The 26,067-nt window shown below is 41.4% G+C and overlaps 1 protein-coding gene across 3 annotated transcripts in view; it reads right to left on the reverse strand.

The window, feature by feature from the left end:
* The window catches only part of GALNT18 (polypeptide N-acetylgalactosaminyltransferase 18), a 351,823-nt gene that overhangs the window by 74,177 nt on the left and 251,579 nt on the right, over positions 1 to 26,067 (reverse strand). For all 3 annotated transcript variants that reach the window (XM_058688252.1, XM_058688250.1, XM_058688253.1), the window contains exons 5-6: positions 24,890 to 25,087; positions 20,153 to 20,267 (exon numbers count right to left, since the gene is read on the reverse strand). In XM_058688252.1, coding sequence (XP_058544235.1) covers positions 20,153 to 20,267; positions 24,890 to 25,087 — 313 coding nt within the window. The remainder of the gene's footprint in view (positions 1 to 20,152; positions 20,268 to 24,889; positions 25,088 to 26,067) is intronic.

Consider the following 26,067-nt stretch of genomic DNA (forward strand, 5'->3'; position numbering starts at 1 on the left):
CGCTTTACAAAGTAAAGAGCATTTGTAATGGGAGTAGATGTCTCTGAATTCCCCTTCTGCAATTGCAGATTTATGAAGATCAGGTCTCATCAAAAGAACACAACAGTGTCTGGAAGAGGAGGACAAAGAGGAGGGGGAGCAGGAGGAGGGAGAGGAGCCCCGGCTCACTTGCTATCTGTCATTCTGAGGGACTGAGTTTGGTCTCAGCTGATGGTCCCTTCCTGGAAAAGTCAAGCTACAATGTAATGGTGGCAGCAAGGCTACCTTCCAGGGTCTGATACAAAATTGCACAGAGACTGGGCTAAAACAAAAACAAAACACAGAAAAGAACAGGCGGGGAGTTGGGGGGGCAGGAACGAATGACTCTCCGGAGCTTTAACATACATTGCTGGCTCCCAAGGTTTGGTTTTTTTTTTCTCTTTTATTTTTCTTTTTCCCCCATACCAGGAAATTAAACACTGATACATTACTATTTATCTAATCCACAACCTATAATAAAATTTCATTAATTATCCCAATAATGGCCTTTATAGCTCTTTTCCTCCTTGGTCCCAACTTTTTAAGAAGGTAAAAATTTCCTTCAGTTTAAATCTCAAAACCCTTTATCAATTGTTACCTTTTCTATGCATCTTATGAATCTCACTCTTCTACGGCTCCCTCATCGAACACGATTAAAAAAACGTAAGTGTGAAGTCCCTTCCAGAGTAAAATTGTCCGTGGGCGTTCTCCCTTTCTTGCTCCCCACCATTTCTAGCTAATTGCTTCATTATGTACTTTTTTAATTGCTTTGTTCTTTAGGGATTAATTTTGCACTTATCGTTACTAACCGTAAAACTTTTACAATGTACTGTTAAACTGCCTCTGTTCAGCGGCTGGTTTGTAATTGCAGAGTCACTCATGGCTGGTGTGCTAAAGATAACGTGCTATGGCAAAGACGCCTTCTTCTCTATATTTTCAGATGCCGTCTGGCCACTGGGCATGGCAGAGTCACTGGTTCTGGGCTGCACGGTGTACTAAGCTTCCCTCATGTATGCACACTGCAAGCAAGGGAGACCCCAAATCCTGGGGTTTAGGCCTCACAGGCCCCAGGTTGCTCAGACCTCAAGGGCCCTGGACATTTCAGGCCCCATGGGTGCCAGGAGGCCACACCTGGTGGCACACATTCCAGCACAGCAGGGCTAGATATAGCCAACCGCCCAGAAGGAAATGAAAATTTCAACCACTCTCCTAAGGTCAAGTCCATACTGCCCGAGGGCACTGGCGCTTGGCTTCTGCCTACGTGCAAACACTAGGTTACCCTCTCCCTCCATTCATGGTCACATAAAATCTCTAACCTCCCTGCCTCTTACCAGTTTCCATCCACTCCCTCCATAGCCCTTTGGAGTCTGTCTCCTATAGCCACCCTTGACTCCACCTGTCCCCTCAAAGGCCGCCTTCCAGCTGCATCCATATGCCCTTTCTCTGCTCACATTCTCTTAGTACAAGATGGGGGCTTAGAGGCATTGGCATCAGACAGAACCATCTTCAAATCCAAGCTCCACCACCCTTTCCCTGTGGGACCTAGGCAGGTGACTCAACTGCTCTAAGCTTCTGTGTTCTCTTCTGTAAAAGGAGGATAATAATTCTAGCCTCTCGTGGTTCTCAGGAGGCGTAAATGACAGCACAAAATTCACTAGAATGGAGGTGCTATGGTGGTAAGGCCTAGGCTATCCTGCTCATCTCTGTGTACCTAGTACTTAGCACAGCACAGTGTCTAGTATTAAATAAGTGTACGAAGCACAAATGAAGTGTTCAAAAGACAGCAGCTATTATCATTAATATTCCTCTTAGCTTAGCTATGGCACTCCTGAAACACTGTCTTCCCCTGGCATCTCTTATTTTCCACCAATCCAGCTTTTCTCTATCTGGCTGATTCCTCCCTGTAACTATGGGCACCACCCTGTCACCCACCCCCTACTCAATGCCCATGGTCAATTCCAAAATCTCGTTTCAGTTCAGACTTCATCATCACTGGGCTCCTCCATCCTCTTGCCTTGAGTGGGCACACGGAGGGCACCTGAGCCCCATCTCCCCTCCAAGGCTTCTGTTTTACACAGTGCTGGCTTCCTGTTGAAGTCAGGATCCAGGCACTCCATTTTCCTGTACCCTACCACCAAGCACATAACACAAATGGCATAAGAAATGCTCACTGTATGAATGGATAGACGCATGAATAACGCAAGCTTTTTGGTTGTTTCCTTTGTTATTTACAATATCAAACATGCCCCATTTTCCCCTTTAAACCAATTCTCTATCCGGAATGCCCCTTTCCTAGTAAATGGTACCCCCAAATCTCCCATCATCTTGGCTTCACTCAATGCCATCTTTGTCAGACTTTTAATAACTCATTTATAAAGATCAGAAAAGGCTAGGTCTTGACCTCCAACTATCACTCAAACTATTATTAGCATCCAACACAGTGCTAAGGGAACATGTGGACAGTGCCTTAGCTAAAGCTTTGAGTCACTGGGAAAATTCCGTTAGGAAGTATAAAAGCCTGCAAAGTGGAAACCTGTGTTTGGTGTCTTTTGAAGTCCTTGGCCTCAGAAGACTGCACGGATGAATTCTTATTCCACTGACAACTGTCAGCCTTCTAAAGGCTTTACCCCGTGACAGTGGCTGAAGGACAATGCCAAAGCAGATTCCAATTCATGACAAAATGATATAAAACAGTGGCAGGGCTCACTGCCTCACCTCAAGTGCATGCGCGTGTGCACACACACACACACGTGCACGTGGATGTGTGATTCCAAGTTCTCAGATTATTCTGAACTCTAGCTCCAGCTGGCTTAGATCAACCATAATGTTTAGAAGTAACCAGAGAAAAATCCAATTTAAGGTGTTTCATTTTCTCGGTCTCCAGGGATGGGAGGTAAGAGAATCTATGCACAGCTTTTCTATGAGATGTTGCATCTGGCGGTTTCCTGAGACCTTCTCAGCTGAGCAGGGAATTCTGGTGCCCACACCCTTTCTCTTCCTTCTCAAGGCTCTCTGGCTGTGCTGGCAGATGAGTTGATTTACTTGAAACTGTGGGAGCCTGTGTTTTTTAATATCCTCCTTGTGGCTGGGTGAGAACAGCCCTGATGTTAGCAGTGAGCTGAGATTACTAAGACCTCTGAGGCGTGGCCTCCAGGGAGAACCATATAGTCTGTCATATGCTTCAGCATAGTAGGCTTAGCAAGCACCCATTAGCCCACCCAGACCTCTGTCACTGGTAATTTTGGCGACGTCTGTAGCCCTTTAACCAAAGATCTATTTTGTAAAAGTCTCAAATAATGGTGATGCCTGTTCTAGGCAGTTGCTACAGACAGACCGTTCTTTGCTTTCTCTTCCTCCTCCGTGTCTCTGGCTTCCTGAACACAGATTTCTGACTTCCTGTCTGTTTTCTGGTTCCTCTCATTTGGCAGCTCCTCCATGTACTCCTTTTCTGACTCTCTGGACTCTGGATTTTGGCTCAGTTCTTGTCTCTGTCACCCCTCCAGTTTAGAAGTCTGCTGTGACCTCCAGTAAAGACACTGTGTAGTACTTTCTGACCCAGTACTTTCCCACCCATCAGGGATTTGGGCTATGTCATCAAGCCCTAGAACAGTACTGTGGTCATTTTCCAAAGCAGTACCATTTTCCAAAGCTGGCCAAATGCGGAAATTAAAATGTATGCCATGGCTGAATCCTGAAGGCAGAGGCAGAGAAGCATCATGATACAATGAGAAGGTCTTGAAGCCACTCAGGCTAGTTCTAAGCTTGAGCGATTCGGGGAGATATTTTATCCTGTTTTATCCTCCAGGTTCCTAATTCACAGAATGGGGATAAGCATGCAGACCTCACGCGGCTCATACAAAAATTAATGAGATAATATATACAGAGTGATGAGCCAATCGCATATAATAAATGGAAGTTCTCATTATTCGTATTATCACCATCCTCCATATTGTTGGCAACTACTGCTACCAGCTGTGGAATGTGGATCTGCTTTAGGAAATCATAACTTTCTCCTGTTGCCCAAGAGTTTGTCACCAACCAAATCGCAGATGTTCCAGAACTAGAAGGCCGATGTTGGTAACCAAGTAAATGTTTGTGTGGAACCTCTCAGCTCCAGGTCATCTGCCATAAGCACACTTTTTTCCTTTCACTTAAGTCACCAAGGAAAATGCTGGACATTTTGGATTGCCTTCTGGACTGCCAATGAATGACCAATTTTTCTCTCCATGTGATAGCTCTGTCTTCCCCGTCTCTGACTCTCCGTTTCGGCCCCATGCCTGGTTACAGACCCCTACTTCCCAGCCTGAGGGGTCAGCCGGGGTCATGTGTTTTCCCCGCTGTCACTGTACCTGTCACCCCCATTCTCTGTAGCACCCATAGTCCCCTTCCCTGCCTGAAAACGCACACCCTTTCTCTGGGGTCCCGCATAAATGCCTCCACTGCTAAGCCTCACCTAGCTCCCACAGGGAGAGGGGTCGCTCACTCCTGGTGCTACTGTTACACAAGATCTTTCATCCTTGCCGTTTTGATTCTGAGACAGGTGTGCCTTACTTAGTACTTTAATGCGGAGTATGTTCACCGTAATGAATTTTTATCCAGAAGGTATTTTTTGGAATAAATGTCACTAAAGCAATTTAATCCTCTTGGTTAATTTTTGATATGATTAAAATATATTTCCTTTTATACTCATTTTCCAGTTTTATTTTTTCCAGAATTATTTTCATTCAGATTAATTTTTTTTGCATTGATTTAATAACTGACATATGAATATCAGTACTTTTTTTTATTATACACATCACATTTTACAATCTGTCAGGGTTTTCATTTGTCATCGTTATTTCAACCAAGTTTGGTTTTCTTGAATCAAATTTTGCAGATATGAATTATGTTACTATTTATTTCTTCAATCCATTTTTTAGTTTTTACATTTTTTACCATATTCAGTTTGTGTTGATTATCTTTGTGTTGATTATCTTTACTCATGGTTTGGCAAAATAATAATAGTTTATATTTTTTGTTTAAAAAAATAATTTTAGGATTATCACAAGACAGGGGCACCAGGGTAGCTCACTCAGTTAAGTGTCTGACTCTTGATTTCATTTCAGGTCATGATTTTGCAGTTGGAGCCCTGGATCAGGCTCCATGCTGGGTGTGGCACCTGCTTAAGATTCTCTCTCTCTCTCCCTCCCCCTCTCTCCCCAGCTCGTGCATGCTCAGCATTCATTCTCTCTCTCTCTCTCTCTCTCTCTTTCTCTCTCAAAAAAAAAAAAAAAAAAAGAATATCACAAGACAGAGTGATCAGGTTTTCTGGGTTGTATACTTACTATAGTTACCATTGGTGGATCAAAGAACACAGAAGTCCTTGGAGTCAAAATGGAGGAAGGAGTCAACGCATCCTGTTTAAGTTCATGACACTTCCTATAATTTTCTATAAGACTAATACTTAGAAAATGGTAAGGTGGGTTTGTCTTTACTGCTAGACTGAGAGCCACTCAAAGGCAGGGTCTGTGCCATTCACCTCTAGTTTCCCGGCACCTGGCAAGTGGATGTATGAAGAGTGAATGCATGAATGAATAAAAAACAAAAAATTAACCTACAAGAAATTTGAGAGAAATTTTGTCAGATTTCTCACTGAAGGCTACTAGACAGTGCCTACCTACATAAGGCATAATGGCTGCTGAAGCCATTCTTCATGGGTTCAAATCTGTTTTTCCATTTATCAGTCATGTAACCTAGGGCAAGTTACATCCCTGCTCTGTGCTTCAGTGTATCTACCTGTAAGTGGGGAGAATAGTAATATTTGCATCTCAAGGTTGCTGCAAGGATTAAAGGAGTTAATACACATAAATCACTTAGGACAATGGCTCACATATAGTTATTGCTGCATCACTATTAACACTAGTATTATGGTCATAAATCCCATCTATCTTTACAGTGATACCAACAGGTGGTGATGTTCATGTCATATTATAAGGAGCTCATTCTATTAGGCATTGCTCCCCCTTTTTTTTTTAAGTGACTCTAATCCTGGTTACTTACATTGAATTGATAATGTCCTTACAACTTCTACCCCACCTCAGAAGGTCATAGTTCTGACCTTTTCAGTTATATAGAATATATTCTCTTATATTTGTCCTTCAATTTCAAAACCTGTTCATTGAGCACATACTAGGTTCTAAGCATCAATATGAAAGTTAAGTAGCCATAAATCCTGATAGTGAGCATTTTAAAGTCTGTTCAGGAAAGAAGGAATGATGACATTGTTTGTCTCTTAAGGATCTTCTCCTTTGAATCCAAGATCCCCATAACACACAGTTGGTAAGCCAGAATCCAACTCACAAACATAACTTAAAACATTTTTAAGGTTAGACTTACAGACATAATACAAAGTCTATATATAATTGAAACTCTGTGATATCAGTACATAAATATACCAATAAATCAATGGAAATAGAACATAAAATCCAGAAACAGATTCAAATATATGTGGCAACTGAATGTTTGATAAAGGTACTACTGCAAACCAGTGAGGAAAAGATGGCATTTTAAATAGAAGGTATTAGAATAACTGGTTGACCATGTTGAGAACTAAGACACTTGGGTCCATTCCTCACACCATACATCAATACCAGGTCTAAATGAATCAGATCAAACCATTTGCAATGACATGGATGGAGCTAGAGTGTATCATGCTAAGCGAAGTAAGTCAATCAGGGAAAGACAAATATATGATTTCACTCATTTGTGGAATTTCAGAAACAAAACAGATGAACATATGACAAGTGGGGGGAAGAGGAGAAAGGGAAACAAACCACAAGAGACTCTTAATGACAGAGAACAAACTGAGGGTTGATGGGAGGGAGGTGGGTAGGAGATGGGCTAGATGGGTGATGGGGATTAAGGAGGGCACTTGTTGTGATGAGCACTGGGTATTGTATGTAAGTGAAGAATCTACTGAATTCTATTCCTGAAACATATTGTACTGTTAACTTACTAGGGTTTAAATAATTAAAAAAAAAAAGAAATGAAAAAATTGTGAAAAATACAGTTACACAAATATTGGAAGAAAACATAGATGAATTTCCTTGTGATCTGATAGTGGGCAAGTTTTCCTATGACTAAACTCTGAAAGCAAGAAGGAAAAAGATACATTTGCTTACGTTAAAAAAAAAAAAAAAAGGAAAGAAAAGAAAGGAAAAAAGGCTTTGCATGGCAGCAGCAACAACAAAACAAGTATACACACACAAAAAACAAACAAACAAACAAACAAACAAAAACAAAACGCCAGAAGCAAAATCAAAAGACAAGTAATGAACAGGGAGAAATTATTGGCAATTTATATGATAGGCAGACTATTAACATCCCTAATGTGTAAAGAAGTTCTAAAAATAGAGAAAAGACTAACAATCCTATAGGAAAATAGGCCAAAGATATGAAAAGCTCACAGAAAAAAATGCAAACGGTTTTAATCATATGAAAAGCTGTTCAACTTAGCTCTTAATAAGAGAAATGCAAATTGAAACTACTCTGAAAGCCATTTCTCATCTGGAAGATTGGCAAAAACCCAAATAGTTCACAACATACTTTGTTGGTTGACTCCAAGGAACTCTTCATTGTTTCTGGTGGAAAAAGTACTACCCACCCCTCTGGAGGGATATTTGATGATAGCCTAGCAAAATTACATACACATTTGCCCTTTGACCTCACAATTATGCTTTCAGGAATCTGTTCACACAATAACCCAGTAAAATATGAAAAAAATGCATGCACAAGACTATGAATTATAGCACTATGCCCTCAAAAGGAAAGTGGCAGAAATGACTATGGAGCATTGCATACATTGGAGTACTATGTAGCTATAAAAAAGCAATAAGGAATAATCTATTCTATTATAAAATGATCTTCAGAAAAATATACATATATTTTTAAAAATACAGTACTGAAAAGTGTAGACAGTGTACTACCATTTATCTACGAATGAGGAGATGTGAATATATACATGTATTTCCTTAGATGTTTTTGATGTGTAAAGTAAAATGAACAAACAAAATGTTTATGTTAGAGGTAGTAAGAACACAAGATGGAGAGGACAGTGATAAAAGGTAGACTTTTCTGAATATACTTGATTTTTGTGGATTTGACTTTGAGATTATGTAAATATTTACATAATTATAAAAAATTAAATATGAACAACAATTCCTAAAAATCAAAAGCCAAATGAAAGAAATGAACCAGTTTGTTAGGTTGGCAATAATAACACAGAGGGGAACTATTCTAGATGACTTCAAATCACAGTAATTTGACTGTATATCTCTGGTGGAATATAAACAACAGAAATAAAGACAAAAAATTTAGACTGTTTTTAGCAATCATATTGAGGGTGATAGGGTTGTTATTAGTATTCTGAGACAGTTGTGTGCATACTGGGGAATAAAATAAACAATTGTGTTGGTGTCATTAAGAATAAGAATTTTTGACATGGGAGAAGGGAAATAAAGAGGAAAGATTGATAAGGTGAAGTAAAAACTCAGTAGTCCTACATTTGAATCAGAAAGATCATAATGAATGCCTAGAAAATTTTATCTCTACAAAAATAATAACTTCTAGCTCTGACTACTTAAAAGACCTAGAAACATGAACCAACCCAGTAGCAATGAGCACCTCTAGTGCCCAGATTGTGATTTCAAGTACCATTTCTCATTAAAAGAAAGCTGGGCTCCTTAGGGAAATGGCTGGTTATAGGTGTGGAATAGGAAATGTATAGATGAACCTGGAACATCTTGATGGCAGGGAAGCCATTAAAGAAACAAAGGGACTCAGGAACCAATGTCAGAGGCTCTCAATGGCCAAAGGTGAAAATATGCAAATCAGTAGGGATATTAAATGTAATAAATTAAAATACATCAAAACTTAAATCTGTAAGTTCATAATACTAAAAAGGAATAATTGGTTCCCTTTGGAAGATGGTACAGAATCAAATCATTATTTTGAAAGCTGTTATAAAATTATTTATTCTGATTTTTCCAAATGAACTTTATCATATTTCTAGGCAACCAAAAAGTGGATGATTATAAACGTCTCTTTATATAAATCACAAGAATAAAAGGCACAGCATAAGGAATACAGTCAATGATATTGTAACAGTAGTGTGTCAGGACAGATGGTAGCTATGCTGTGGTGAACACAACATAATGTGTAAATTTGTTGAATCACTATGTGGTATACCTGAAACCAATGTAGTATTGTATGTCAACCATACTCAAATACAATTACATTATATATTTGTATATAACTATGAATAACTATATATATATATAAATAACTATATATAACTATAAATTATATATATATAGTTATTCCAGGTATTAAATGAGGAAGGAAAAAATAAAAATATCACCGTTTTGCAACCTCTAATGAATTATTGGATCTAGGCAACATTCAGCAAAGAGTGCTAACATCACAAATGGGGAGACCACTAGACGTTCTGTACCTCACGATGGAAGCACACACATACTGCCTATGACCTATTTTTGCTACAAAACTGAACCTACATCCCCGGATCTAACTACCAATTTAGAAGACATATACGGGTGGAAAGACATGCTAAATGACACCAGGGGGATTCAATAGGGAAAATCTGGACTGTGGGAGTCTCTATAGGACAAATGACCTGATCTCTTTAAAAATAAACTACAAGGGGGGAAAAAGATGGAGAGAGAAATTCAGTAGATTAATAGACACTTAAAGGACATATTAAACAACTGAATTTTAATTCATGCAAATGATATTTTTTGTTTGAAAAACAAAAAATGATGAGACAATGAAGGAAATTTGAACACCAATAATACTTGATGGTACTAGGGAATTCTTTTCAACACCTTTAGAACTAAAAATGGTATTCTTTAAAAAGTCCTTATCTATTTTAGATGCATATTGAAATATTTTTTGATGATACAATCTCTTGGATTTGGTTGAAAATAACAAGTTGGGGGAGGATTGCATAAGAGTAGAGATTAAAACCAAATTATCTGTCCACTGACACCATTGAAATGGGGTGATGGCTGCATGGCAATTTATTATACCATTCTCTCTATTTTTGCATATGTTTGAAATTGTCCATGATAAAGAGGTGTTTTTGTTTTTGCTTTAGATCCCATTTCTGATAAACTACCTGTAACATGGAGCATAGTAACCTAGATATCAGACGACTTGCTGTTGAGGACTTTTGAACTCAGGTTCTAAATTCCCTTGCTATATAAGGGACCACATCATATGTAGTTCTTGAGCCTAAGGAAGCTGAAAGGAGGCATATATGATCTGCCCCTGTCCTTGGAAGCATAAGCATATAATCTAGGTTTAGCCAACTGTATGCTCTCACTAAGGACTTTGAATCTTGGTAAATGTCACCAAGACCCAAGCAATGGTGCCCAGTATCCAGTGGCAGGGCCACCTAGTCATGGCAGTAGAGTCAGTCCTAAATATACTATTCTTACCAGTTGGTTTTGGCTATGGTTCCTGCTGTCTAGTCTCTCTTGGTTTTTTTCTTGTTTTCTGAATCTGCATCTATAGAGTTCTTATTAATTCTTTGAGATATCCAATGACCCTCCAATAAATTCCATTTCTCTTTAAGTTAGCCTGATTCAGTTTTCTTTGCTTAAGACCTAGATTCTTGAGTGTTATCCAAATAAATAGCTCAGTAGGACTATATAACATAAATTAAAGCATGTTTTTAAAAAATAGAGCACTATGGGGCGCCTGGGTGGCGCAGTCGGTTAAGCGTCCGACTTCAGCCAGGTCACGATCTCGCGGTCCGTGAGTTCGAGCCCCGCGTCAGGCTCTGGGCTGATGGCTCGGAGCCTGGAGCCTGTTTCCGATTCTGTGTCTCCCTCTCTCTCTGCCCCTCCCCCGTTCATGCTCTGTCTCTCTCTGTCCCAAAAATAAATTAAAAAACGTTGAAAAAAAAATTAAAAAAAAAAGAAAATAAATAAAGCACTAAATAAACTGTATGGTAGCATATTAATGTAACATATATATCTACATGTATAATGCAATTGTAAGTTTTGTATAGAGCCTTTTATAGTTTACAAAGTACTTACATTGATTTTTTTTGCTATCTTTGTTAAATAATGATTATAATAAAGAGGTAATAAAGTATAAGAATTTACTTTTTTGACCACATAAATATTTTCAATCTTATAACACTTTCACTTATTTATTTTGAGAGAGAGAGAGCGCGCATGTGCATACAAGTTGGAGAAAGGCAGAAGGAGAGGGAGAGAGAAAATCTTAACAGGCTCCATGCTCAGCATGGAGGCTGACACGGGGCTTGATTGAATGACCATGAGATCATGACCTGAGCTGAAATCAAGAGAGAGACACTTAACCAACTGAGCCACCCAGGAGCCCCTAATCTTACAGCACTTGAAAAATATCATGTGGCTTGCCAATAACACTCGATTGCTGTGTTCAGTAAATAGGATAATTATAGGGAAAGAATTTTGAAAACACATAGCAAAGGCATTGCCATTGTTTCTTAGTTGATTATAGAAACCAGAGATGAACCTAGTCCAGGGACTAAGGAATTTTTGAAACCTGGTGACTATGCTGTGTCTATAACCTTCTTTGTTTGTGTTCATCCCACATGCCCTGTGGAATAGCCATTGGCATTTTCTTAGGGTATAGAGAGATACTAGATGCTTCTTGGCTAAGAAAGAAGGTTTAAAAGTGGGCATGAAAACTGATAGACAAGGGCAATAAAAAGATGTCACAGAAATAGAATAAAGGCACTGTCTGAAGTACTGAGAAATCTCCAATGCAAATTTGTTTTATTAAGCTATTAAATAAGGATACCCAAATAAGGAGGACCTTGATCGATTCCTTGGTGATCCAAAGGCCAACAAATGGAGTCAGTCCACTGGATCTCTTATTGTCCTAGATTTTGCTCAGTTACACAGGGAGAAGAGGCAGGGTAATTCACAGGGAGAGATGCTACACTCAGCTAGACCTTAAGATGAGGTTAAGCAAGAGTAGTTAAAAGAGGCAAGGCTGTCACGAGGGTTTGGGTAATCTGGTTCAGACGGAATAAAGGCAATGATCCCGGCTTTGGAGCAGATGGTAAGAGGTCAGTTAGCCTAGAGGATGAAAAAGCTGTTCAACAGGCATTACAATAGTAGACCATATTTTAAAGAGAATGACAATAATGAATATTCTAAGATGAGAGTCTAAAATGCCAATAAGAAACCCGAAGTGAGGAAAGCTTAGACATCCAGATAAGGAGTTGGTGACTGGCAAGTATGTCTAAGTGGGTGTCCAACATAGTCCTATCTGGAAGACTCTCTTCTCTGTGCTACGTTCCAGAGAGCTCAATCCAGTATAGTCGTCTACAGCTAGGGCAAGATGGAGAGGAGAGCTCTCTTTCCTCAGATTGCCTCTGCCCTGGACACTCAGAAGGGAATTGGCATAGTTGTGGTAGCATTCTTTCTCTGCCTTTCCTACTTCTATGGTTTCCATCCCATAAAGGTGGAGATAGCTGTTACTTACATTGAAGAATTTAATTTCAGGGGCACCTGGGTGTCTCAGTCCATTAAACGTTGGACTCCGGATTTCAGTTCAGGTCATGATCTCACAGTTCATGTTATTATGTCCCATGTCAGGCTCTGCGCTGAAAGTGTGGAGCCTGTTTGAGATTCTCAATCCCTCTCTCTCTCATTCACACACTGTCTCTGTTTCTGTCTCTCAAAATAAATAAACATTTAAAAAAAATTTAGTTTCAAAGAATAATAAACAGGCTAGGCTTCCAGATGTTTCCCTATGTCAGTTTCACATAACTGAGGAACTGTCTCTTCCAATATTAGAAATTTAACTGGCTTTACATTTTCTAAAGAAATTTTTAAACATGTGTATGCTCTTTCTGTTGTATTGAACAGAGTGCCTGTTGTATTCTGAATACAATTTAGAATACAATTTAGGCTTTTCTTTATGACTCAGGCCTGTTATTAAGCACCAGTAATTGTGCTGTACGTTTTTGTGCTCTAAACCCAGGGATCTGCCTGGATGTTCCGCCCTAGAAGAGATCCAAGTCATTGTGCTTTTGGTCATTACAAAGACTCTTCTCTTTCCTCCACATCCTTGCCAACACTTGTTATCTCTTGTCGTTTTGATAATAGCCATTCTAACAGGTGTGAGGTGATATCTTATTGTGGTCTTGATTTACATTTCCCTGATGATTAGTGTTGTTGAGCATCTTTTCATGTACCCGTTGGCCATCTGTATATCTTCTTTAGAAAGATGTTTATTTAGATATTCTGCCTATTTTTAAACAGGATTGTTTGGGTTCTTTTGCTACCACATTGCATGGATTCTTTATATATCTTGGATATTAATCTCTTATCAGTTATATTATTGGCAAATATTTTCTCCCATTCAGTAGGTGGACTTCATTTTGTTGATGGGTTTCCTTTCCTGTGCTGACTCTTTTGAGTTTGGTGTAGTTGCACTTGTTTATTTCTGCTTTTTGCTGCTTTTACTTTTCATGTCAGATTCAAAAATCATCACCAAGATTTATGTTAAGGAGCTTACTATCTACATTTTCTATGGGTTTTATGGTTTCAGGTCTAACATTCAAGTCTTTAAACCATTTTGAATTATTTTTTGTGTATGGTGTAAGAAAGTGGTCCAATTTTTGCATGTGACTGCCCAGTTTTCCCAATACCATTTATTGAGGAGACTGTCCTATCCCTGTTGTGTATTCTTGGCTCCTTTGTTGTAAGTTAATTGACCATATATGTGTGAGTTTATTTCTGGGCTCTCCATTTTGTTCCATTGACTTATGTGTCTGATTTTATGCCAATACCATACTGTTTTAATTTACAACTTAAGTGCTGTTTTAGCTGTATTTAATATAATGTAAAATGGAGCATATTTGGTATACTCGTTTTAAAATATTCTCAAATTTCCAGTATAATTTCTTTTATGACCTATGCGTTTAGAAATGTTTCATCATTTCCAAAAATATGGCTTTTGTCTATACCTTTTAGTTGTGGGTTTCTAATTGAATTCCATCGTAGTCAGAGAACATGTTCTATATAATGTTAATCCTTGAAATTTGTTGAATCTTGTAATTGTTAGATGCAGCGTTCTCTATATGCCCATTAGATTCAAACTATTGTGTTGGTCTATCAGTTCCTTGGCGAAATGTATTAAAATATTCCACTACATTACTGGAGCTGTCGATGTCTCCTTGTAATTCTGTCAACTTTTACTTTATATAAATCAAGGTTGTGAAATTAGGTGCATAAAAGCTTATAATTGTTATATATTCTGATGAACTGCACATTGTAGAAACCTTTATTTGTACTAAAACATGTGGTAATAGTATTTTTTCTAATATTAATATAACTATATCAACTTTCTTTTCATTGGCATTTGCCTGTCATGAGTTTTTCTATCCATTTAGATTTAACCTTTCTATATTATTACATTTCAGACATGTTTCTTATAAATAGCCAACAGATAACTTAAAAAATCTAATTTTAAAATGTCATTTAACTTAGTCCATGTAAACTTACTGTATTTACTCATATATTTGGATTTATTTCTATCATCTATGTTTTCTCATCCTTTCTATTTCTCCCCTTCTTACCATTTTCATATTTCATTTGTCCCCTCTACTTCTTTGGAAGTTATACTTTCTTTATCTATGATTCTCATGGCTTCCCTAGAAATTTTAATGTGCTCACTTCATCAAAAGTGGAAGTCAACTCATATCCCTTCCACCCTCATTAACATATAGGCACTTGAGAACACTTTCATTACAATCACCCCCTCCCAATTTATTGGCAATTGTCATCACACATTGTAGTTTTAATAATCCCATAAAACATTACTATAGTGTTACTTACCAACAACGTGTCTTTATATTTCCTCATATATTTTCTACTTTTTGAGCTAAATATTCTTCTTTCACCTCAAATTTCCTTCTGGGGTCATGTTCCTTATGCTTGAAGTGTATCCTTTGTAATTTATTTTAGTGAGGATCTATTAGTGGCAAACTCTTACAGTTTTTGTGTTTCATAAAATGACTTTCCTTTATATATATAAAAGACACAATTATTTTCTTTCAGAATATTTAAGATATTATCTCATCGTCTTCTGGATTCCATTATTGCCACTGAAAAGTCAACTGTTACTCTAATTATCATTAATTTTTCAGTAGTCTATCTTTTTTCTCTGGCTGCTAACAGATCTCTTTGTTTCTGGCATTCACTATGACATGTCTAAGTGTGGATATATTTGTATTTATCTTACTTTGGACAGGCCGACTTCCTGAATCTGAGGGCTGGTGTCTTTTACCAGCTTGGGTACATTCTTAGTCATTATCTCTTAAAATAATTGCTTTTTCCTAATCCTCACTTTTTATTATCTCCTTCTGGAATTCTAAGATATTAGATCTTTCCCCTCAATTCTACCTGTCTTTCAATCTTTTTTTTTTTTTTTTTTTTTCGTATTTTCTTCTTTGTATTCCTGGGATGATTTTGAATAATCTTTTTAGGTATATTTCCCAGTTTACTATTTTTTCCTTTAATAATATCCATCTGCATGATTTAATCCACCCATTAAACTTTTAATTTCCATTTTTATATTTATGTTTAAAATTCTATTTTTATCCCAATATGATGAGTCTTGTTCATAGTCTCTTTCTTCTTATTTATATCTCCAATTTCCGATTTATTTAAAACTAGTATACAACTTGTTTCATACCCTGAGTCTGATAAAGTCAATACTTGAAGATTTTATAGAACAAATTTGGCTGTCCAATGCTTTTGCTGGTGTTTGCTCTTGGCGCTTTCTTTTCCCCTTGTTCATTTGTGGTTTTTTAAAAAAGATGAACTCCTATTCCTTGAAACTCTGGCTGTGGGAAGTTTTATGGCCTGGGTTAAAAGGGTCTTTCCCCAGAGAGGGTTTGTATACATTTTTGCAGATGCTTAAGAACTTCCAACAACTTTAAGTTAAATTCTACTCTTGAGATTTTTCTGGATCATGAAGTATTTTGATTTTATGTTATAAATCCAAGGGAGAAACTCACAGAGGAGAATTCTTCCTCTCTTCCCAGCAGAAAATTGAGATAGGCAATTTTCACTCTATCACTGGGGGTGAGGATGGGAGTATTTCTAGCTCATCTTTATACTGAGCTAATAGGCCTTTGGAGTGACCAGTTTTATGGGAGGTGAGGTCGGGGCTGGGGGGTTATTTTATTAGACTCTTCAAGCTGGGAAACCCTTAGGCTTTGTATAATGTCCTCTGTACTCTGTGAAATTGGGAAATCATAAACCTAAAGTCACCAGGTTCTTCAAATATAGTAGATGCAGACTTTCTCTAGGTTCCTACCTATTTTCACTCACACTTTAATTTCCTTGTGTTATAACAAAGCACAAGTTGGATCTCCTAAAACCACAGATTTATTCTCTCATAGCTCTGGAGGCTAGAAGTCTGAAAACAGGCATTGACAGGGCCATACTCTCTCCAAAGCCTTAGGACAGGATCCTTCCTTGCCTCTTCCAGCTTCTGGTGGCCCCAGGCATTCCCTGACATTACTCCAATCCGTGCTTCTATCTTCACGTGGTCATCCTCCCTCTGTGCCTATCTGTGTCCAAATATCCCTTCCAAAACCACCAGTCGTATTGGATTAGGGCCACCACAACCCAGTATGACCTCATGTTCACCTGATTACATTGGCCAAGACCTATTTCCAAATGAGATCATATTCACAGGTACAGAGGGTTAGAACTTCAACATATTTTTGAGGGGAGTCCATTGAATTTATGAGTGTCGCTAACAATTTCTAATTCCTTACCACTTCTTGAATGCTTTCTACTTATACTTTAGCATCTTTATAGCCATCGCCTATACAATCTTTCTGCCTTTTATTCTGTGTCAGCTCTTATTGCTTGTTTTCATCTGCTTGCCCACAGTAACTCCCTTCTTTTTTTTCCCACTGAGTTGTGGAATTAGAAATCAGAAAAAAAGGGGGCATTATTGGAAACAAATACAAAAAAAGAAAAAGGCATTCAGTAGATATGACTGAATAGAGTAGAAGGAAATTACTGCATGGACACTGTAATACTTTTGGGGGTATGCTCAAAAGACTTTTATCCCTAGATCACTGTGGTATATCTTTAAAAAAAAAATTATTTTGAGAGAGAGCGATCATGCATGGACGAGTGGGGAAGGGGCAGAGAGTGAGAGGGAGAGAGAGAATCTTAAGCAGGCTCCACACTCAGCTCAGCACAGAGCCTGACGTGGGGCTTGATCTTACAAACCATAAGATCATGACCTTAGCTGAAATCAAGAATTGGACGCTTAACCAGTTGAGCTACCCAGGCCTCCCTCACTATGGAATATCTATCTAGGCTTTCTAATCATAAAGATCTGGGGTTAAATCTTTTCTCTACCTCTTCTAAGCTATATGACTTTGAGAACACATGTAAACTCTTTAATTTCACAATTTTCTCATCTGAATAAAAGGGGTATTATAATAACAACTACTTTTTAGGGATATAGATAGATGGCACGGTTAGGTGCCAGAGCAGGTAGCGAATAATTGTGCAAACAACTCTTTCTGTGTTCCGAATGGGCAAGGACTTTGAATATGTTGCCTTTGAATCAAAGAAATGAGAAAAGCAACATCTCTCCTTTTTACAAACACTCCTGTGGAGATCCCAGATGATGAAAGCGAGGCACTGGGATGCGAACTCCTAATACATGAAAGGAAGACACTAATAACCACACAAAACATTAAAATCTATTTTGGCAGTGGCGGGGGGTGGGTAACTGGAATTCAAATGAACTAGCCTCTCCTTCTGTTCTCAGCTCTGTCGGCCAACAGGCCATTCAGTCCGTGCTTTTATTTTTTTTAATTTTTTAATTTTATTTTTATTATTTTTTTTAATGTTTATTTATTTTTGACACAGAGAGAGACAGAGCATGAACAGGGGAGGGTCAGAGAGAGGGAGACACAGAATCTGAAACAGGCTCCAGGCTCTGAGCTGTCAGCACAGAGCCCGACGCGGGGCTCGAACTCACGAACCGTGAGATCGTGACCCGAGGTGAAGTCGGACGCTTAACCGACTGAGCCACCCAGGCACCCCCAGTCCGTGCTTTTAAAAACACCTTTCCTTCAACTACAATGACATTTCGTCTCTGTCAAGTGGGAGGGAAGAGACAGAGAAGAAGAAAAGCCAGGCAACGTTTTACACCCTGAACACAAACCCCCATAATTTAAACACTTTTTGAAAGCCTCACCCAAGCCCACACTCCAGAACAGCTTTATAATCTGGGCGAGGAAAAGCCAGAAGCCTCCCACCACCCCACGACTGTCCCACATACATGTGAGCTCAGTCTCTGGGAAGACCTCACACATCTACTTCCTCTCTGAGTCCTCAAGCATCTCTACCCGGAGAGCACACATACTGGAGGGGGCCCCACCTGCTCCGCCAATTCCTGGCAGCAGCTCCTTGTGAAAAATAGTATGTTTGGGGACGACCATTTATTTGGGAGTGGTGCGGAACTGAGATGGTGAGGACACAAATGGTGAATAAACGACTGATGTAGGGAGAGCTGGAGGAGGGAGGGTGATAACGCAGGCGCTGTCCTCTATGAATATATTAGCTCCCTACGAAGCCCATGCATTTTGACTGCCTTCAAAGCAATCTCTCTGGATTTCAGTGAATTCAAGTGTCTAGAAGTGTTTTCTAAGCTCAGCTGCAGATAGGCTGCTCCTGCTGCCAGTCGTCAGAGCCTTAGGATTAAGGCTGGGCAGTAAGTCAAGCCCACACAGTGCTGGTCAGACCATTGGAGATGTTGTGAGATGCTCAGCAGAGATGCCCAGTCTCCCTTCAGGGCAGGGCAAGGTCTGTTCAGGGTCAGATGACTTGCCCAGTGGGGATGGGAGGACTAAGGAAGTTAGAGGTAAGAGGAGGGTGTGTCCAAGCTGGAGTCCTGACTGAGAACTGGAAATACAGACACTGAAGCCACAAGGCCAAGAGTGGGTCATTAGTAGGAATGAGCTGGATGCTGGGGTGGTTTGCATGGAGAGCTGGCAGTGATGAGGAATATCTTGGATGATGGCCATGAACTCTAGCAGAAACAAGGTCCTCTCCAAGGGCTGTCCCACATGGATGTGTCAGGCTGCTTCAATTACAATGCCCATGGAGAGGACAATGGGGACCACTGTAGGGATAAGCCACAGCTTGAATACTGTTTTTCTTTTGTGAGGGTAGGACCACGGCCTAGACAGAAAGGTGGGCTTCCCTCTAGGATGAGGTCCTTCATTGTCTCCATTATTACATTCTTGCCAACCACCAGGGCACCGAATGTGTCCCTCAGACATGATGGGGGAGGTATCATTTTGGAGTTATCTTTTCATGGGCCCAGGAAAAAGAGCCGGAGCCTAGGAAACATTCCCATGGGATGAGAAATTAAAATGATGCCTATTGTGCATTCACACCATATGTCAATAGCTGCAAAAGACCCTCTATTTTGGGGAAGGATGGTGGCTACCTCTGAAGAGTGGTCTGAATAGGTCTGAGTGTCTGACCAGCACATGGTGACATCAGAAAACAGAATGGAGTGAGCCTGGCTGTGTTTTGCTCTCTATAGCTCATGAGTTTTATTTCCCTGGAGCTCTCTCTTGATAAAGTCTTTAGGAAAGTTCTCTGGACTGCTGAGGAGGAGGCAGAGAATATGAGAGTGAGAAATTCCAAGGGGAGGTGACTCTAAGGGTCACTCTGGTACCGCCACCCTCAATGCATGCAGGTCTCTTCCTGGAGCACACTTCTGCTCAGCCCTGAGGAGCCTATGTTCGGTTTTAACAAAGAGGTTGTTCCCATAGTTGGGAGCTCTATTCTCCCATGTCCCCGGCTCTAGCCAAAGCAGTTTCTGAAGTCTTTTTCTTCCTGCAAATTCTATAGGTCCCCTCTTGCGTCTCTATCCCGTCCTCAAGCAGCCCTGATCACACACACGAAGTAAGGTTAAGGACTAGACAGTCAGCAACCTGGAGCCCCATTTCTCCACCTCCTAAGCTCATTCACCTTTTGGGGAGCTGAGCCAAGCCCTCTGGGTGAGAAACCTTGCTTACCCTGATCCCCAGCTCGACATTCTCGCCTCCATAGACCTCCATGCCCTCGTCCAGTAAGCCGATCTCCTGGAAGTACTGCCGGTCCACAATAAAGCAGCCAATGAGGGCAGGGCTCCTACAGGGGTGAGGAGAGATGGGCCAGCAGTTAGCAGAGGGGCTGCCAGAGGAGTCAGAGCGGTGGTGCCTTCCTACCAGAAGGATCTGTTCCTCTTCCTTCTTTTGCTGCTGAGCTGGAGTGGGCCTTGTTCTCTGCAGGCCCCTCCCACGCTCACCTTCACCAGAGGCTGTAGAGAGGCTGTTTCCTCAAGGTGGCCGTGGGTAGCTCCCCACCTCAGGGCCTGCCATCATTCCAGGTGGCACTTGCATGGTGTGTTAGCCCAGAGACCGAGTACTCAGTCTGCGGGCCCAGGCTGCATGTCTGCTTTTGTAGCTTCCCCGATGCCTGAGCTCTGAGCTGCACAACCAGTCTTGTTTCTACCTGGGTACCCATGCTACCTCCCTCACCCTTCCCCAACTTGGGTCCTGCGTGTTAACCTTGGTTCACTTAGAAAGATTACCTGGGGCTTTGGACAGCACGGTAAATGATTTGCATTTTACCTGGAGGTAGAGGAGTGTCAGTGAGGAATTTTAATCCGACTTTGGTAGGAGCAGAAATAAGTCAGCCAGAGAAAGACAGATACCATATGATTTCACTCATACATGGAATTTAAGAAACAAAAGAACAAAGAAAAAGAGAGCCTCCCCCCCGAAAAAACAAAAACAAACAAAAAACCCACCCAGACTCTTAAATATGGAGAACAAACAGATCTGTGCTTTAAAAGGAATCCTGCAGCAGCTGTGGGGTGATAGGGTGAAAACGGAGGAATCCAGTTGGGAAGCTTGTTGCTATGTCCTGTGAGAAATGATGAGGCCCTTGACCAGTGTATCAGGAATGGACAGACAGTTTAAGGACACATGTTAATGTAAATCAACAGAACTTAGAAACAGGTGAACGGGTGAGAGAGAGAGAGAGAGGGAGGGTGGGAGGACTCTGGATGCCCGCTGGCTTTGTGGTTTGCATGATGGTGGAGTGGGGACCACCCATCGATGTGGGCCATGGAGAAGCTGGCTTCAGAAGGAAGAAGCATTCCCTACTGGGAAAACAGATCTGAAGGTGCCTGTGGGACACTGGAGGGAGATAACCAACAGGTAGGGTTTAGTACATGGCCTGGGTCTTAGGCCTGAGCAATTGGGTCTTAGGCCTGAGCCAATTGGTCCAGGAGCTGGAAGGTCTTTCCTTAGTGACAGTGTGGGCTCAGGGTTCATAGGCCGTGTAAAGGCACTCACTGAAGCACAGGACTTTGCTAGGAGTGATTCGTATTAGGAGAATCAGCATGAGCACATGTGGACTGCCTCTCTGCTGAGAGCATTAGCTTACACAAATGACTTTGAATTGTTCCACTGCACACTGCTACCATTTCTAGCCCTTGTATATAGCATCTTATCAGCTGGTGGCTGAAGGATTTGGAGGGGAAGAGAAAGAAAAAGAGAAATGATGAATCCTCAGTGATGAGAAAACTGTCAGTCACATGCAAATGGACCCATCTTTGAAATTGGAAACTCATCAAGGTGGAGAAACAGCTATTTTGCAGGCCATTTCTTTAGACAGTGTTGATGCAGGAGGCTGCTCAGGCAGGGACTGGTGCCTTCGGGTCCCTGGCCCCCCTCCTTTTAAATCACAGCATTTTGTTCTGGATGGGCTCACCTTCCACAGACCACAGGAAGCCAGGGAGGACAATCTACTTCAATCCACTACTCCTAAAGCAGGCGGAGATCCTGCTGTAGTGGAGGATGCTTTGACCCTGGCCTTGGAGGTGTGTGCTATGGGAAAAATTCCCTCCTGGCTGTGTGTCACTGAGAAAAGTTCCCTAGCCTCTCTGAGTCTCCGATTCCATATCCATGAAATAGAATCAACTAGAGCCTCATAAGGATTAAATTAAATAATGTAAAACCTTGAAAACTTGTGGGACAGAATTGTTACTTTAAAAATAATTTAAAAAGATGCACTTGTACAATGAAGAAGTCTGGAGAATCCCCTCCATGAATTCATGGTGATTTAAAAACATCAGTCCAGAAGAGTGAGCAGAGTGAGGTCTCAACCTTTCCCTCGACGTTCCTGAAATGTTGAGTATTTCCACATGGTGCTCCAAGACCTGCAGGAAGGGGCCTTCCCCATTTGGCCGAACCCACTCAGGGAAACAGCAGAATCTAAAACAATTACTGTGGAATGAGCACAGGCCACCTCAGGCAGTCTATTACTTATTAACCAGCTAGGGTATGAAGTAGACCCAGTCAGCCTGGAAGTGTTATTGATTTCTACCTTACCTCATTCCCAAAAAAGATCAGAAAGAGCTTATGAAAAAAATGTCCAATACATTGAAATACAAAATACATAAATGTCTGAAAAGACCAAGAGTTCACAACAAATTAGGAGCCAGTCAGGATGCATGTACAGTGTTAGGTCCTCCTTCACAGGTTTTAAAGTAGACCCATGGGGGCACCTGAATGGCTCAGTTGGTAAAGCATCCGACTCTTAATTTTGGCTCAGGTCATGATCTCACGGTTTGTGGGTTCGAGCCCCACCTCAGGTTCCGTGCTGGCAGTGGAGCCTGCTTGGGATTCTCTCCCTCTCTCTCTGACCCTCCCTCGCTCACTCTCTCTATCTCTCTCTCAAAAATAAATAAACTTAAAAAAAATTAAAGTAGACCCACAAAACTGGGCACTGCGCTTCCTGGCAGCCAACGTGAAAATGAACAAACATGTCTTAGGAATAAGATGTATTGCTCCCATGTGAAAATATCACACTAATTCCTTGAGGATAACAAGATTTTCCTTGAGTAGCAGTCAGTTTGAAAGAAATTTCTCATGTCAGTATTCTTAGAGGTCACTCTGGGACATAGTGAACAACCATCTCAAAATGTCACTTTAGAATGCAATAGAAGATACCTCTGGGCTCTTTTGATAGCTTACGTCATATGGACAAAGCACTGATGTACAGCTCCAAGGAAATAGGAGCCAAAGTGGGCAAGGTATATTTGTATAACCCACAGTTTTCTATGAGGTTGTATTCATCTAGGATTAAGTCAGTATTGTTTTTCCAAAAACCTTCCATGACTATAATTTTCTCTCAGCCAAGTTTTTGACAAAAGTTAGGTAATGAAAACTTTGAGATCCTATTCTTTGTCAAGGACCTAGAATTAGGTTTACTATGACCAGGCTGACACATTTCAAGATGAGCAGAACAAAGCAGCGGATATCAGTGCAGTCTTCTGCAAGAACACTCCATGTATGACAGTATACTTCCTTCCAGTAGCATTCAGCTCACCTAGGGGCAGAATTCAACCATGGCAGTTATGAGCTCAACAGTGGGAATCTATGTGGATGACAACTAGATGTGGAATCTAGCCAACCTAGGTTTGGATCCTGGCTCCACTGCCCACAGCCTGTGTGGCAGGGACATTCTCCTTTGTCCATCTTATGGGCTGTCCTCATCTTGTGAAACAGGGATGGCCCAATGAGCTGTCAAAAGGTTATAATGAGGAGCAAATGAGACTGTGTGTGTAAGAGACCCTTGCACACAGTGACCTCCAAACATATATTTAACAACACAAAATTGTGGCAGGGGCTAACAGGTGGGTAACAGGGGTAACTGCAGGAAAGCTATGTGGTTCTCTTTCACCTTGTTATAAATAGGACTATGGTTTGTTTTCTGGCAAGGAAAGATGTGATCTCAGATATTAACCACCCACTTTCAATTAAATTTTTCATAATCTTTCTCCCTCATGTAATACAAAGCAACATCAGTTTCTAATCTCCTCTTTCATTCCAAGAATTGTCCCCTAGGCCACCTCTGGTGCCATCTGTGTGTTTAACGAGCAGGACTTTGCAGAGAGCATAAAGGCACCTGATCTGTGATTAACCAGACAGAAATAAGGGCTAGTGGGGTGGCTGTTTCAGGAGTCCTGACCCATGGAACAGAGGCTGAACAGTGGAGTCATTTGGGTGTCTGTGAAGGCAGTGGCAAAGGCAGAAAGAGTTCGGAATCTTTAAAATGCAGTTTGAAGCCACTTTTGACTGAGTCCTACGGGATTAACTTGAATATCAGCAAGGCATACAAGGCGCTGTGAGGTCTGGTCTTGCCTCTCTGCCCCTCCAGCCTCATTGCCTGAGGCTGCCTCCTCATGGTCCTCCTCCCAAAGGTCCCTTTAAACCTCCTCTGTGTCCACAAACTTACTCTGCTTCTTCACGTACGAAGGTCCCTGCCCCAGCTGGCAATCTCCTCTATGCACTTAAAAACAAGTGCAAATGTTAGTCTCTGAAAAAGATTCTCCCCACTTTCCATGCAGTTTCCTCCAGCAACAATTTGTTCTTCCAATTATTTTGTCTGTTTTCACTAGACTTCAGGCTTTTGGGGGCAGGAACTGAGTCTTAATCCCTCTGGACCCCCAGCACCCGGCACCGCAGCTGGTACCCGGTGGGTGTCCCATCACCATGTGTGCAAATGAATAACTCTGAGCCTCTGAATGGATGCTGGTGCCATAGTCCTTTTGGAAGGGCTCATCTGTAATTCCCTTCCGGCCCCACCCCCCACCCCATCATCCCACAGTGGGGCTGGAGTTTGGGGAACAAGGTTGAGCTGGGAGGCGAGTCCCTGCCTGGAAGACAAGGCAGAGAGAGCCACAGGGAAAGATGCTTTACCTGATTGGGGCGGTCGAATTCTCCAGCTTCCACCAGGCCTTGGGAGGGTTCAGGTAACGACACCACAGCTCCCAGTCAAAGCCCTGGGCGGCCAGCGGGTACTCTTCTATCTCAAAGTTGTCATATTTGATGTTGTCAAAGGAGGGGGAGATGATCCGCTTCCGGTTCTCCTTTATGCGGGTGAGCACAGGTTCAGCCCTGAGCGAGAGGAGGGGAAGGACGGTAACTGCTTCCAAGGTGTCCAGCTGGCGACCCCTAGAGCTCCTTCCTCCCCCCACCCCTGCAGGAAAATGAACAAAACACCTGGCCATCTGCTTCAGGAGCGCTGTTCTGCCCCCAGGGAAGGAGTCCCTATTTAACCTCCACCCCTCTCCCTAGACTTGTGGGTTGGCCAGAGGCCTGGGCACTCCTGCAGCTTGTCTGGGGCTGAGCTGAGAGATTCTTAGTGCCTTAGATACTTGTGTCTGCTTGCTTTCCCTTTTTCTACTAGGAAAAAAAAAAATCAAGACCCAAGAAAGAAGAGAGGAGGAGATCTGAGGTTCTATGGGAAGCTTTCAACTCAGGCTTTGATTTTGCTAAAATTCAGTGTATCAACCAGGAGGAAAAGGCAGATGACAGTGTCAGAAGCATGGAGGTGAGAAGAAACTTACTTGATGCTGCTTCAGTCCTTCCACCCCATCCCACACGCCCTCCACTGCCCAAGGAGAGGCAGGGGGGGTAGGACTTCCAGGCAGCCAGGAGGCCCCCATGGGCACCAGGCACATAAAGTGTTTGCAGACAGGAATGATGAGCTTCTTATTAATAATGCATTTGTTGCGTAATTGTTTATTCAAATCAGCTTGAAATAGTAAGTGTCCCTCTCCTCTTCTGGCCATAAATCCAGTGAAAATGCTTTTTAAATAGTCACAAATGGCAAGCAGGGACTTCAACTATAAAAAACAGCTTCATTGCAGCCTTAATTTGGGCCTGTTATATAAAAGTATGCCCAAATCTAGTCATGCTGTGTGCATGCCCGGCAGCTCCTTCCTGCTAAAGGGCCCTCCTCACCCTGGGTCTCTACTAAGCCACACACGGGGCCAGCCACAGCACACCCCCACTGGCCCTGCAGGGATGTCAATGTCCTATCCCTGATTGGCTGTAGCCACTGAGTCCATATGCCTTTTCTCTTGCCCCACGCA

The sequence above is a fragment of the Neofelis nebulosa genome, chromosome 10, assembly GCF_028018385.1.
Source record: "Neofelis nebulosa isolate mNeoNeb1 chromosome 10, mNeoNeb1.pri, whole genome shotgun sequence".
In the NCBI taxonomy this organism is placed as follows: Eukaryota; Metazoa; Chordata; class Mammalia; order Carnivora; family Felidae; genus Neofelis; species Neofelis nebulosa.